General features: G+C 32.7%; 3 protein-coding genes across 10 annotated transcripts in view; 1 reads left to right on the forward strand and 2 right to left on the reverse strand.

Annotated features, from left to right (window-relative positions):
- The first annotated feature begins 1,072 nt into the window (after positions 1-1,072).
- LOC106615266 (heat shock factor-binding protein 1) lies at positions 1,073-2,287 on the forward strand. Its single transcript, XM_014231407.3, has 2 exons — positions 1,073-1,308; positions 1,648-2,287. Exons 1-2 carry the CDS (start codon positions 1,210-1,212, stop codon positions 1,801-1,803), a joined length of 255 nt encoding a protein of 84 aa, XP_014086882.1. The 5' UTR covers positions 1,073-1,209; the 3' UTR covers positions 1,804-2,287.
- A 119-nt stretch (positions 2,288-2,406) lies between these two features.
- Positions 2,407-4,539, reverse strand: Fam92 (CBY1 interacting BAR domain containing protein Fam92). Its single transcript, XM_036366513.2, has 6 exons — positions 4,325-4,539; positions 4,025-4,184; positions 3,738-3,878; positions 3,148-3,612; positions 2,909-3,088; positions 2,407-2,692 (listed from the first exon to the last, which is right to left on the reverse strand). The coding sequence occupies exons 1-6, from the start codon at positions 4,462-4,464 to the stop codon at positions 2,498-2,500; spliced, it is 1,281 nt and encodes a 426-aa protein (XP_036222406.2). The 5' UTR covers positions 4,465-4,539; the 3' UTR covers positions 2,407-2,497.
- A 2,075-nt stretch (positions 4,540-6,614) lies between these two features.
- The window catches only part of Msp300 (Muscle-specific protein 300 kDa), a 186,188-nt gene continuing 177,404 nt past the window's right edge, over positions 6,615-15,398 (reverse strand). For 4 of the 8 annotated variants that reach the window (XM_070107521.1, XM_070107524.1, XM_070107517.1 and 1 more), the window contains 5 exons: positions 15,108-15,146; positions 14,312-14,938; positions 11,887-12,028; positions 11,375-11,448; positions 6,615-9,523 (listed from right to left, as the gene is read on the reverse strand). In XM_070107521.1, the coding sequence (XP_069963622.1) occupies positions 9,274-9,523; positions 11,375-11,448; positions 11,887-12,028; positions 14,312-14,938; positions 15,108-15,146 (1,132 nt within the window). In that variant the 3' untranslated portion in view covers positions 6,615-9,273. The remainder of the gene's footprint in view (positions 9,524-11,374; positions 11,449-11,886; positions 12,029-14,311; positions 14,939-15,107; positions 15,147-15,398) is intronic. The other 4 variants (XM_070107523.1, XM_070107519.1, XM_070107518.1 and 1 more) reach the window with 3 other exon arrangements.

Consider the following 15,398-nt stretch of genomic DNA (forward strand, 5'->3'; position numbering starts at 1 on the left):
CATTGAATCGGCTCGCATAGCACGAACATGGACACGTGCACACTCAAAGGTGTCAAACCTTTTTGTCAAGTGCCTAGGTATTAGGGAATCATAAATCTGTGGTTTGTTATGATAAAGGCTATTGGGTTTTAGACAAATGAAGACTGTAACCTCATATTTGCGAGTGTTGAATGTTTAGAGAAAATTTGTGTGCGAACAATTCTAAAGTGCCACTTAAACAAATTTATTTCTATTGGATTTATGATGCTTAATTGGGTTATTTATCTGGAGTACTTCAAGAGAAAGGCAATACGATTGAAATTTTGCGATCACTCATTCCATAAAAATTAATTGTGTGTTTATATAATATATGTAAGCATATATGTATGTATCTACTTGTGTAATAATTGAAATAGTTTTATAAGTCTTAAATGTAACTAAATCACAAGCAAGCAATTTAACGACTTCAATTCATTTTATTTAAAACGTATACACTTATAGCAACAAGCGAACTGAAACATGTTTATGAAACACTTATTCCGCAACATGTATATAACACCATCAGCAGAGCCGTGCAGTTATGCAATGAGTCTACACATGCTGCTGAGCAAGCAAGTACACAAATATAGAGACAATACTGGCTTTATGATAAATTAAATTTAACTAAATCGTAAGCAAGCAATGCAACGACTTCAATTCATTTTATTTAAAATGTATACATTCATTGCAACATGCGAACTGAAACATGTTTATGAAACACTTATTCCGCAACATGTATATAACACCATCAGCAGAGCTGAAATGAGTCTACAGATGGTGCTGAGCAAGCAAATACACAACTATAAAGCCAATATTAGCTTTATGATAATTTTAAACATTAATATTTTTAATGTAAGCAAGGCAAATTCACTACTTCTTATATAAATAAATGCTTTACACATAAAATTCTAATATTAATTCTTATTATTTGCAATTACATGTACGCCATAAAACACTGCAGCATTATTCTAAAGCATTGCACCCACCCTGTCTCAAATAACCCTGGCAACCATAATAACAACAAAGAACAGAATCATACTGTCAGCTGCTCAGCTGTCATTTTCAGTTAAAATTTTGTTGTGTCTGGTTTCCTAGAACGGAGAGTTGCAAAATATTAAATTATTTTTATACTTTTATAAAAAGGTTAACAAACATAATAAACCGCAATTTAAATTAGCGTAAACAGCAAAAATGGCAGATCTTAAGAATGATGTTGATAGCGATTTGGATCAGAATTACTCCTTGAGTAGTAATACGGATCCGAAAAATATGCAGGAATTAACAATATATGTGAGTAATCGGCATTAATTTATTATTAACGGTGTAAAATCATAATCTTTCAACAAATCTACTGTTATTTGGTAAAGTGTAAGTTAAAGATTTTATGGTAAAGTATTTGAAGTGCTTATAATATTTTGCATTAACGCTCTGTATAGGATAACCGCCACTCCCATTTTTTGCTAATGTACACAAATCTCTTAGCAACAACGCCAACGCTGTAGTAACAAGAAAAATGCGTATATATGTATATTAGTATAATACAAAAACCATCTGCGGATATGAAATGACATTTAAGAAATATATAATAAGCTAACTTTCAGAAACTCTTATATTAAATTTCCATTCTAGGTACAAAACCTGCTACAAAATGTACAAGACAAATTCCAAACAATGTCGGATCAAATAATCACTCGCATCGATGATATGGGCAATAGAATAGATGACTTAGAGAAAAGCATTGCAGATTTGATGAATCAAGCCGGCGTCGAGGGCCCGGAAAAGTAAACGCATAAATTTTGGAGCGACATGTTAGCATAGATATACATATGTTCATGAATCGTACATTTAAACATTGCTCATAATTTGACAATTTGTCAATGGAACACAAATATTTATGTGTATTCCAAATCAAATCATGTATTATTGCACATACATAAATATACACCGACATAGAAGTCGATCACCACAAATACGCACCAAAAAGCAGCATTCAGTGCTGATAAGAATTGGCTTAAACAAAACACAAAACGTTTAATTAAGTTCATTATCTTAAATAAGTATATGAAAAAATATAAAAGATAAGATTTTAAAACTTTTGTTACAATTCAAATGAAAATAATTATTGAGCGCGTTGTAATGTGCTGTAACAAGTTAGTATTTAGTTAATTCTCATTGTATAATTGAAAATAGTTCACTTTCCTTAGTTAGAATTTTCATTGGTCTTTGGAAAACTTGGAATAATAAAAGCATTAATTTTAAACCATACAAACACTGTTGACTATATCACCATATATTAAGGTTTAGTTAAATTCTCGCTACAACAACAACATTTAGTTAAATTTGTTATTTCAAATAGATAAATAATTATGCGGAAGAGTTTATTATTGTTACATATAATATGTTTGTACAAACTTGTCTTGGTTGTATAATCAATATGGATTGAATTCATTATATTAATTATTATTACAATTTTGTATATTCACTTCTTCGATTCAACAATTGTCACTAAGCGACTACTTGGACCTTCCAGTGTCATTGTCACGTTACTAGGGTTACCTTTTAGCTGATGTTCCTTAACGCCGAAATGTGGTGCTGATGCACGTTTTTGCAATGTTGGTATGCCAACGCCACTTTTAGCAGCGAAAGGCTTGTGTTGACTTTGTGACTTGCCGACCTGATCGAAAAGTAAAATTAATTATATTAAGTTTATACTAAAAATGTTTTCCTTTTGTGATAAATAAGTTGAACTGCTCTATTTTCTACACGCATGCATATGGTACTACATACAACCAATTGAAAATTTTCCAATTAAAACATCTAAAGATGTACTCTATGCCAATACAGCTTAAAACTATTTGGATTTTCCATGCAATTGTCGTTGCGTTCTTACGTGCGCCGAGGGTATAGCGCGAAATGGCTGTTTTGTTTGTTCCTTTGTTTTTTTCTCATTCATTTTATTTGCAAGCGTTGCTGGTTTCGCTTCTGAAATACTCTCTGTTGGCTCATCATCATCGGAGGCAGTACCCGAGTGTTCCTCTTCGTCATTTGTATTATCAGCCGATGCCTCCTCCTACAGGAAAATTGTAATGTAGTACAAATTATTACATTTATAAAAATTAGCTAATAAACCTCATCATCATCATCATCATCTTCGTCCTCTTCCTCTTCGTCATCTCTCGTATTGTCGCGCTCATCATCGGTTTTGCCCGTTAAACTTTTATTGCTACGTGAAATTTTTTTAGCATGCTTTAAGGGACTCAAAAGTGTATCGTGATCTAAGCTATCCATCGATTGTGACCGCATTCCCTTCTTGAGTGCCTGCTTTCGTCCAGTAGGTTCGCCTTTAGTTTTCATTAATTTTTGAAATTCATTAAAATCACCATTTTCATCAATATTCGAGACATCATAATAACTAGCCGAAAGCACTTCCAATGTTTTCGTATGATATTTTAGACTGATTAATATGAAATCGGTTAGTAAAGACCTGATCTCTGACAGTTTTCGCTTTTCAAAGGTATTGATAATATCATCAATTTCTTTGTTGCAGCGGTTCACTTCCAATTTGGCTTTCAGCAATTCTGAATCAGCAGCCGTCTAGTAGGGTGAAATTAAAATTATAAACGTAAATAATACAACGATGTAGAAATAAAGGCGTCTGAATATGTGTTTTAGTATTATAATTGTTTTTTTTTTGTTTTTGCTTTTTGCTTCAAACTCACATTATTTGCTGTAAATTTCGATTTGATTTCAATTAATTGCTGTTGCTTCAAAACCTCCTTGTCACGTGCAATCGTTGCTGCGCGCAAATTATCTCGTGTGGTTTTACAAAGATTTTCGAATTGACTCAATTCATTGACTATCTGCAAATATTTGAAGTTTGCACTTATTTTTTTAAGTGATGTATTAAATAAGAAAGGTTTTCAAACATAATTTTAGCCAAATTTTCTCTCCCCGTATACATTTGTTGCATTGCATTAATGTGTGAAAAAAATGTATAATTTTTCACCTTCATTTCCAAACGATGCACCAGCAAATCCATATAATCCGCTTGTACAGTTAATGAAGTGGTAATGGAGTTTAGGCCATCACTTAAGCTATAATTGATCTTCTCCTCTTCGGCGAAATTCTGAACTTTGTGCCCCAAATCGTCGAAGGCATTGCGGCATCTATAAAAAAAACATTTAATGCATTTACATATTTGCTATAGATAGGTAGGAGTGCTGCATGCATCACTTTGATGCTAATTACTATATGCACAAGTCTAATTTGAATAAAAATTTAGGTAGCAATCCAACGTGTTAAGTACTTCGCTATTTTTCTGGTGCAAGCTGCAAAGGAACCACATATTTCCAGTAAATGTTTCTCCGTCATATTAATGCGCTCATTCATTATTTTGATGCGATCATCTTTCGTGCTAAGAAAATGCAGTTTGCCACGACGAAACATAGTGTTTTATTTTAGTTTAATTAATATCTTATATATTTTTTTAAAGCTCGAAATTTTCTTTGATTTGTTTTGTGTTGTCAGAATATTTGAAATAACTTGAAACCATAGAAACAATGGCGTTAATGGTAAGGATACTTTAGAGTACAGCGCCATCTGTGGCATAATAGCAAATACACTGAGAAAAACACTTTAACAGTTTGAGAGAAATCTACTGATGATCAGATCAGTATAAACAACAATTACATAATTTTTTATTATTGTAACAGCAAAATGAAGAAGAAGCGTTGTCTCGCCTAGTTTTAAAGAGAGCACATAATATCAAAAATTTTAATGGAGTACAGAGGACAGCCTATGCATGCGGTTACCGGAGTCATTAAGTAATGTCCGACTACGCATTAAAGTTTTCCTACGAAAAGTAGCAATATTTTCTGCTATAAGAATCAAGGAGATAAGAAAATAGAACATGAAAAGTTATGAGCATAGCGATATCCTGAACCAGCTCGGAATAAATTTGAATAGCTCAGACTACATATATCCTTCCAAATTTGGATTTCAACAGTGACTTACATAGGTGAGATAGATGTGAATGGAGACGATTTTTAGTAGGGGAGAAGAATACTATCACAATCTATACCGACGGGTCCAAAGTGGACTGCGGAGTAGAGACGGGGGTATACTACGAATATCTTGATAGCTCTATCTCTCCATTAGAAACTCAGCTCGAATCTTCCAAGCGAAAGTACTAGGCATATGGAAGCCTGTGGAGTTCTACTGATTAACTATGGGAGGATACAGAGAACTACCTTATACACAAATAGCCAGGCGGCACTGCTAGCCTTGTCCTCGCCAAAGATAAATTCCAACGTGGTCAAGAACTGTGGGAAGGCTTTAAGCTCACTGGCAGGCCAGCTTCGCTTGTCCATAATTTTGGTTTCCGGTCATAACAACATTTACGGCAGCGAAATAGCAGACGAGTTGGCGAAGTCAGGAGCCTCGTTATAAATGGGAATCCCTAATAACAATATTTGCCGGAGTTTACTGTTAACTTGAAGGAATTAAGAAAACGGTTTTACATTTTCTCTGCGAGTGATCCGCACTATCAAAACCTCGATGTAGAACTCTTGGAATAATAGTGGTTCGATATCGGCGATTCTGATAGAGGAGCAGCTACTTGGTTCCAAAAACCAACCTAATGAGACATAGTCAGTTTTATATGATACATTATATGTTCCGGTTATATGCTCTGTACCGCTTTGTATATATAGGTAGAACCGATTGTAGTGGGTTAGACCCTTGTTTAACGCTACATAGAACCACCGACTTTATTTAGCAGCTTAGCATTCTGTACCCGATCTTGTCAAATAGCTGCGAGTGATTCATGAAACCTTGCTGCACAGCGTGATCGAGCTCATTGCTTAAGTGAGTATTTTAGTATATAAATAAATAAAAACAAAAGGTTTTTTTTTATATTTTCAAAGTTTAACTATTAAAAAATATTCAAAAATATGTCCACAAGAGTATATTTCAAAACTCAAATTATTTTCGGGGATATAGGTATTTCGCAGACCTGGTATCCAAACTAGTTCGGCCGGAAGTAAACGAACAACAGGCATTTACTTGAAACGGTATTTTTCAAAACGATTTCTTAGGTTCTACTGGACCGATTTACCTATAATTTTTAGAGAGTTTTCTTTACGGACTTGGTTAACTTGTCTATGTCTGGCACTATTCATATGCTCACATTTAAATTTTTACTATTTTTAAAAAATTCGAAATAGTTAAAAAAAAGTGATACAAAAATTGTTGTTTTTTTATTTAAGGCAATCGCCATTTCGTGACAAAAATTTGTTGCCAACTTTTCCGTAGTACCAGACATTGTGACATTATTCTAGTCTAAAATTTTTTTATTTTTATTTGAGTTTGCTAACTCACGTGGTATGGTCATGTGCCAATTTTTCGAGACCGCCTACTGCAAGTTCTTTTTAACGTTTTTTTATTTGTGATTCTATTTTATGTATTCTTGCAATGTTAATAAATAATTAATAAAAAAATGCCTAGTAGAAATATTAATTGCATTTTTACGACACTTCAAAAATTAACTGCAATTCACGTCTCTAGACTAAAATACCCTCTTAATGAAAGAAAATATATTTTTATATATTTTATTTATATTTTTTATTTATTTTATTTTTATACTTTTGCAAAGGTGATTTATGCATAACATAATAATGATAATATAGTAATAATAATAATAATAAACGTGTAGTATACGTAAGTATGTATATATGTAGATACATTAAATGTACGATTAAGTCAAAACAAATATTACTTAAATAAGTTAATCTAGACAAATTTTATAAACATTTGCTGCTTAATGCAAAATATAAATAGTACATAATTTAGATTTTGTCTACAAACTGACAACTCAAAACTGCGTTTTTTCAGAGTTTTGTCTTTGAATTTTTTGTTTTTTGTATTACTATATTTTTTTTATATTTTTTTTGATTACTGTAATTTTTTTCCTTTTTTGTCGTGTTTGGTCATTTCGGTTACTTAAAGTAAAAAAAAAATCGTTTATTACAATAAACATTTGTTTAATTGTTTAAGTGTAGTTGTATAAAAAATACGGAAAAGTTAACAAAGCAATAAGCGTTTAAACAATTATGAATAATATCGTAACTTTACACATACATATATGTACATATGTTTATATATGTATGTATGTTATGTAAATCCATAGCGAAATGAATAAATAGTTTATAACGATAAGTTTGCATAATGCGTTTTAGGTACACATAGGAAAAGCATAGATAAAGCGTAAATTGTATACCAAAGTTAATAAAAGTAAACAAAATATATTAGAATACATACTACAATAATGTAAGTATGTATGGATGGATTCTGGCAAAACTAAAATACTCGCACATGCGCTTCTAGTGCGTGTGCTAGTTTTATGCTTAACAATTTTTTTTTTGTTTTGTTTTTATTTTTTATAATTTGATTCATTTATTCAGCAACTCACTTGTTTGCCTTAGCTCAACTCATTTCGAAAAAGAATAATAATATTTCACATCGTTCGTTATGTAAGTTTGCCGTTTGTTCCATTTGTTTTTGTTTTTTTTTTTTTTAGCCAAAAGGAATTTAGTTCAATGAAATTTGGTTGAGCACCAATTTAGGACACTTGCTGCTTGCGTTTCGATGCATAATTACATAAATGCCAACAACAACAACATTATTCGATTTTTAACTAATTTTACTTTAATTACAATAAGTTTTTGGCAAATAAAGTAAATGTTTCGTTTAGCAAAAAAAAACTAACTATGGTAATGCCTGTTTGGGAATGTTTTCGATTTGCGAAATTAATCGTGCTTCAGTACTTGTCAGTCGTCCACGTTGCGTACGGCCATTTGTTGCGGCAACAACATGCACACGTTGGAGAGATTTGTGCGCATGCGTGTGTGCGCGCTCTAAACGGTGACGTAACATTGACTTTATTGTTGTTTTGTTTAGCGAAAAAGCAAATGCACACCGTTTTGACACAACCGCTGTATTTTTGGGAGATGTGGTCATGCAAAAATGTGTGCGTTTGTCAGTTTTCGCGCATTTTTTGGGTCATGAGTTTTAATTAAATTTTTTTTTTTTTGATGTCAAAGTTGTTGGTGCAATTTTCTTTATGTGGCTTTGCGAAAATTAAAATTTTTGGAGAGTTTTTATTTTTGTTGTTGTTGAATTGTTTAAGGATTTCGGTTTTCTACTAGTTGGTTGTTGTTGTTTGGCATTTTCGTCATGCGTGGCCATGCAGTGTGTCAAGCAAAAATGTTCCACGAAATTCGCTTAGCACACGGCATCATGGCGCACAAGCGTTGTGTGTGCAGTTGTCTCTTTGCGTTTAGCAAGTATTCCTTTTTCGTGTACTGAAAATATCAAAAATTTGTTTTACTATAATTTTTCGTGTTCTATGTGCGTTTCGTAATTTGTTTTTTGTTTTTGATTTTTTTGTTTTTTGTCAAGCTTAAATACTAAAATTTCACATAAGTTGCTACATTTTCTTCTGCTTTGTTTTCTCTTCTTTAACACGCATTATGTTCATTATTTTATTTTTATTTATTATAAATTTTTATTATAACCGATATGCAGACAGCCGTCGGTGAGCACAAGGCTCTTTACTTACAATTTTTGTTTTGTTTTGTTTTTGTATTACCCTATATTCATTATTCATTCGCCGTCATTTTGTTTAACTTACGGTTTGCCTAAACGTCTGTTTCGGTTTCTGTTTCGTTTTGTCAATTATTCCAAAGCCCTATCTAATGCCTATCAAATGTACAAACTACCAGGGAAACTTCGTTCGGCAAGTATTTGAATTCTTTATGTTGCACTAAGTGCTGTACAAATTTATAGCAATCAGTATTTGTTTACAGTTTATTGTACATACAATTACAAGCAAGGCATATACACACATGTATGCCGGTTATACACGACTTTTTGCTTATTTCTTTTGCAGCTACGCTAACAAAAATTGATATTTAACATTTTTTTTTTAATTTTTGTGCAATTTCACGCAAGCGTACAAAACACATCGCTTCTTTTTCTTAATTTTCCAACTGCAACTTTTTTTTAACGCTGTACAATTTTGTACACAATTTCTTCTCATTTTCAAATCTCATTTTTCTTACATATTTATATGCATATATATTCATTCATATACATATATATTACTTATATTCGTTTTTCTTATATACTATTGTTTGTTCGTTTAATTTAATTGTGTTTTCTGTTTATTGTTTTTTTGTTTTCAGCAACCACCCACTACTACGTCGGTGGCGGTCCGTTCGGGTATGACAACATCGGCTCTAGGCTGCGCGCAAACGAATTCGAGAACATGCAGGTGTAGTCTTCACCGTGGGGCACAAGTGTGGCAACACCCAACAACAGCAACATGAGCGCTTGTATGGGCAGCGAGGCACGTGCAACCCGTCCGAGGAAGCGTGCACCGCGCGCAAGTACGGTGGTGTTGATGGCATCGCCATCGACAGCATCGGCATCGGTGCCGGTGGTGCCGCTATTGTAAAGAGATAGTAATATAAATGTGTTAGAGAAATATAAAAAAAAAATGGCAAAATACAAGAAATTTAGGCATAAATAGTCAACAAAAATATATATATATACACGCTGAAAGACTACTTTTTATAACTGCTCAGCAGCAGTGAAAGAGAAAAGTGGGGAGGGCGGTGACAATTCCGCCTGGATTCGAATACTGATTCATTAATTTTTTACAAATTTTTTCTCCAACAAAATGAACTATAATCATTACCGCATTCCAGTTTTCTCTCTACGTCGCTGCTTAGCAGAATCTGAGTCGGAGCTTAAGGCGCGTTTTTGCGTCAAAAAAAGCTTGATTTCGATATATCAAAGAAGTTGAGAGTTGAATATGACATTAAAAGAAATATCATCATATATCATATATAGATCATATTTGTAGAGTTTCCACAAAGTTGTATGCACACTGTATCGCATAGCAGCTGCAGAAAATAATTATTGGTTTGAGGTTAACTTAAATAATTTTATAAATGTAGAGATGCGTGTGGAGAGTAGAGAGTCGAGCTGATACTTGAGCTTTAATTGTAAAAGAGTTGTAATTGAACAATAAAACAGTTAAATGAACGGTAGGTCCAAGGACGTTTTTGCCAGGGTTGCATTTATAAAAATAATCATTACTGCTGTCGTCTTGGGAACTCATGAGTACATTAAGCTTTTCCTATACAAAAAAAAAACAAGAAAAAACGTTAACTTCGGTTGCACCGCAACTATAGTATCCTTCTCAAATAAAAAAATATTCGTGCAGTTTGTATGGCAGCTATATGCTATAGCGATTCGATCTGATCAATTTCTTTGGAGAATGCACTGTTGCCATTGACAATATTATATGTAAAATTTCGTGAAGATGTCTCGTCAAATGGAAAAGTCTTCCATACAAGCTCTTGATTCTGATCGTTCAGTTTGTATGACAGCTATATGCTAAAGTGATCCAATCTGAACAATTTCTTCGAAAATTTCATCTTTGCCTTAGGCAATAATTCGTGTCAAGTTTCCTGAAGATATCTTCAATATAATCTTTCCATATAAGTATTTGATTTCGATCGTTTAGCTTGTATGGCAGCTATATCTTATAGTGATACGATATCGCTCGTTCCGACAAATGAGTAGCTTCTGAGTGAGAAAATAACGTGCGCGAAATTTCAGATCGATAGTTTGCATATATACACCCAGATGAGCAGACGGACAGACAGACGAATATGGCTAAATTGACTCAGCTCCTCACGCTGATCATTTATGTATGTATACTCTATGGAGTCTCTGAGGCTTCCTTTTGGGTGTTACAAACATCGTGGCAAACTTATATTAATATTTATATCCTGCTAAGGGTATATCAAATATATAACGAACAGTAGACATGCTATAGACATGTCAATAGCAAGGATATTTTTTTAAATTTCTAATTGCTTTAATATAGTTTTTTATTAATTCTATATATATATTTATACTTGTAATTATTTGGGATAATTTGGCATTGCATTAGCATTTCTCCTGCTCTCATATCAAAACCAAGCAATTTTTGTAGCTCGCTTCCAAATCCACTGGCAAGAAAGCGAATTTACTAAGTATAGTGCATTTGTGCGTGTAGAAATTTTAACACAAAAATAATAAAATTATGAAAGTAATATTTTGCCAGTAGACTTAGCTTCAACGACTTAACATTTTACTGCTAAATAACTAAAGCATGCAATTTTTTTTTTCTTTTTGTACTTAATTGAAATATTCAAACTATTGAAGTTTAAAAATAAATAGTTGAAAACGAATAAAATGCATTTCGAAACTTATAAAAACTATTTTACAATCTAATAATATTTACTTTGCATTATCAGTGTATGGTGCGGCTGCCTGCATGGAAGAAGATGTAGAGGGTAATGTAGTTTGATCCAAAAGCTGTTTTGCAATAAAAACATAAAACGAAAAATTAAAAAAAAAGAATAATACAAATAAATTAATATACAATGTAAACACTGAGTAAATAAAGGCACAAATTAAATAAAAAAATTACTAATAACTATTGTTTTTAAGCATGTCTGCGACTAAGTAAATATTACAAATATTTTGAAAATTTTTAATTAATTTTTTTATTTATATAATATAATATTTTTTTTTTTAAATTTAATTCACGTTTGTTTAATTTCGAATCCAATCAGGTTTGGTGCTTAAGAAAAATTATTATTATTTTTTAAATTTGAACATTAAATAAATGAAATTGTTTCACACACATTACATTAGCAAAGAATTGAAGTCAACATTTTTTAGTTATATTTTTTTTAAATTTTTTTTTCTTTAATTTTTTTTAATATCTTTCTCCTCTCCCATTTAGCTTACCTCATTCGACAACATATGCAGCGACACGCCCATATTATCACCATCATAGCCGAGCACAGCGCCCAACTTCACGATGTAGATGCCGGACAGGCGTCGCAAGGATTGTAAACGCAAGCGCAGATCGGTCAGCCTGGAAAGGGTTCTTCGATTTAATGCGAATGTTAGTGAACTTACGAGATAATCAATTGGATGAAGTGTTAGAATGGGCGGACGAAAAGTTTCGAGTTTTAAACAAAAAAGTGCAAAAAACCAAATACGCAACCAAAAGAACGCCAACAAGAACAATAAGAAAGCGTTCATTCCAATTTTGTTTCGGAAAATTTGGTGTTTTTGTTAAGCAAAAAATATATAGTATTTGTTCAACAAAATTATATAACATATAGATTATATATATATATGTATGTAGTACGCATATATGTAGGCATAAAAGGTAAAGAGAATCAAAGAGTAATATGGCAATAAAGTAAGTTGTAAAGTAAAATGGTAGAAGCTAAAATAACAATGGGTTATATACCGTTACATTATGTATATAACGAAATGTATGAAGTAGAATAAAAGTAAGGAAAAACACATATATCTTAATTTTAATAGAACAAAATGGACATAATGTCATTATTTTCATTATGGATTACATTTTTTTCTTTTATAAGCCCCAAGTGCAATGGAAGTTACTGTTATGAAAGCTCTCAAGTAGTGCAAATATGAAAATAACTGTTTACATAATATCGGCACAGGGGCACACATATGAAATATTCAACGATGTAGGTATTTGGACAAATATATAATATGTAGAATTTAAAAAAATATATATAAAGCTACTCAATTTTTAATTTTGTCAAACTAAATGCAGCTTTCATTTTTCAAAAGTCATAATTCAAAGCTCAAAAATGTATATATTAAAGCTAAATGAGAAAAGTTGTTCTTTAAAGATTACCGAGCTTAAAGCTTTTTTCCTAAATTAAAAACAAAATTTTAAGGCTTCACAAGCATAAAGCTCTTTACGAAAATGGCAATTTTCAATGCAAGAAAAGAACATGCGGCATTGAAGGCCATTTACAAGTTCTCTTATGCCATTATTAATAAAGCTTTCACTGATGAAAGCTTCAAAATTAAAATATCTAAGCAATACTTTTATGTATATGTTTTAATTAAGCCTTCAAGAAGAAAAGCCTCAACAGGAAGCTGTTTTCCTAAATAAAAAAGCTTTTCTTCAAAGCTTATTCAGCTTTAAGCTCTTAACGAAATAGCCGTGTTAAATGCGAGAAAATAATATGTGATATTAAAAGGCATTTACAAGTTCACCGGTTTCATTATTCATAAAGCTTTCCTTGATAAAAGCTTCAACATTAAAATATTTGGGTATTGATTTTATATGCTTTCATTAGGCTACAGCTACAACACTAAAATATTTGAGTATTTATATGTTTTCATGAAGCTTTTAAAAACGAAAGCCTCAACAAGAAACTCTTTTCTTAAATAAAATAAGTTTTTCTTTATAGCCCACAAAACTTTAAGCTCTTTACGAAAATGGCAATTTTCAATGCGAGAAAAGAACATGTAGCTTTACAAGTTCTCTGATAACATTAAACTAATGAAAGTTCTAACATTACCATATCTGAGCATTACTTTTATATCTTTTCATTAGGCTTTCACAAATGAAAGCTCCAGCATTAAAAAAATTTATTATTACTTTTATATGTTTTCATTAAGCTCTCAAAACTGAAAGCCTCAACAGTAAATACTTTACAATTTCTTACATATAAATACATACATTTTGTTGTTTCCTTATATAATTTATATATTATTATATTTACTATGTGTGCCCATTTTCACGCTAAAATCCCTTTATATAGTTTTTATGTAATGTTTATTAAGCAAAACTTGAACAAACTTTTTGTTAGAAAAAACCCGAAAACTACAATAAGTGTTAGTACAATTTCGTATTTCGAACACATAAACTTTTTTTTATTTCAAACAAAGCACTATGACACTATGAAGTATGTGGTTTAAAATTTATAGGTATAAAAGTTATAGATATAAAAATTGTAAAACTAAATAATAGAATGCATTATCTGTATTGTTGCTACGAAAAATAAAACAATTCTGTCAAGTGGTCTACAAAGCAAGTTTAGCAAAGCAAAAGTCTACACTACAATCTCAACTACTACATAAAATACTGCTAACATTCATCTCAGCCCATTCTTCGCAACGTTGTTTAATGTGGTAACTTAACTCGGTTTTCCCAAGCGAAAATCATGTATGCTCTTTTAGCTTTTAATTTTCTCTTTTGTATTTTGTTTTTGTTCACAAACTATTATTTTCAGCCCACTTTCAAACGTATCGCAAGTTCTTACACAACTTTTGTTTCGTACAACCCCCTACTTTAATCGTTCCGCCCTGCGGCTTGGCGCATACGCGCGCTTACCTTGCATAGGTGTGCGTTGACTCGGCGCTCGTTTCGTCCACAGACCTCAACAGCTGATCGGCAGCATCTTGCAAACTCACTACACGCGGTTCGCAACGTTCCAATTCGGCGCGCAACTCTTTGAATTTACGGAATTTCGCCTCCAACACGCTACGCTCCTCAGTCAAATCCACCGGTTCCGATGATTTGATATTCTGTTCGGTTTGCTGCAACCATGCGCACAACTCATCGATTATCTGATGGAATTCGCTATTGCCCATGAGCGCAGTTTGTAATAGACCCTGCCATTTAGCAGCGACCATACAAACTGTGTTCCAGCGTTGATTATCGGCTTCGAGACGATCGCGCAATTGGCGCGCCTTCTCTGTGTCCAATGTGTGTGTGGCCAAATGATCGCCGACCACATTCAAGCTCATCACAATCGATTTGTGACTCTCAAGATCGAGCAGGAATTCACGATGATCCTGCACCACATCCTCGAGCAGTTCAATATTCGATGGTGGTGTGGTTTGCACCTTTTGTGTGCCTTCGGCAAACTGCAGCCATTGCTCGAGGCGCCACAGATCGTTGTCGATCTGCTGCCAATTGCGTTGTGTGCAAAGCGGGCAAGTCAGGCGTCCGACCTCACTGTTTGAGAGAGTAGTATGAGAGAACAAAATGAATTAGTGGTTTCTTCAGTATTGAGTGAGTGAGTATTAAGTATGAGTAGATGCAAAACACCGAAAGAAAATTTACTTAAATTTACAGTTATGTTGGCTTGTATGTACAAATAAATTTACAGTGTAATGGCACTTACTGTGGACAGGTCAATTTGTATGCAGCGGGAAGCGCACTTCTGTTAATCATTTTTTATGGAAATGCGTTTGTGAATTTGAGACATAGCATTTTGAGAGCGTGACATGAAGCATGTGTAAAGGCGTGCGTTATTTTTTTATAATTTTTTTTTTTTTTTTTTTTTGTTTTAATGGCATTGTTTTAGTTTTCACACGTGTGTGTAGGTGTGTAGAGTGTAAATAAACAAGAAAACAGAGAATAATAATATGAGTATCCCAACACCAAAGTAAAAATAGTTATTTACATTTACACT

The sequence above is a fragment of the Bactrocera oleae genome, chromosome 3 (assembly GCF_042242935.1).
Source record: "Bactrocera oleae isolate idBacOlea1 chromosome 3, idBacOlea1, whole genome shotgun sequence".
Classification (NCBI taxonomy): domain Eukaryota; kingdom Metazoa; phylum Arthropoda; class Insecta; order Diptera; family Tephritidae; genus Bactrocera; species Bactrocera oleae.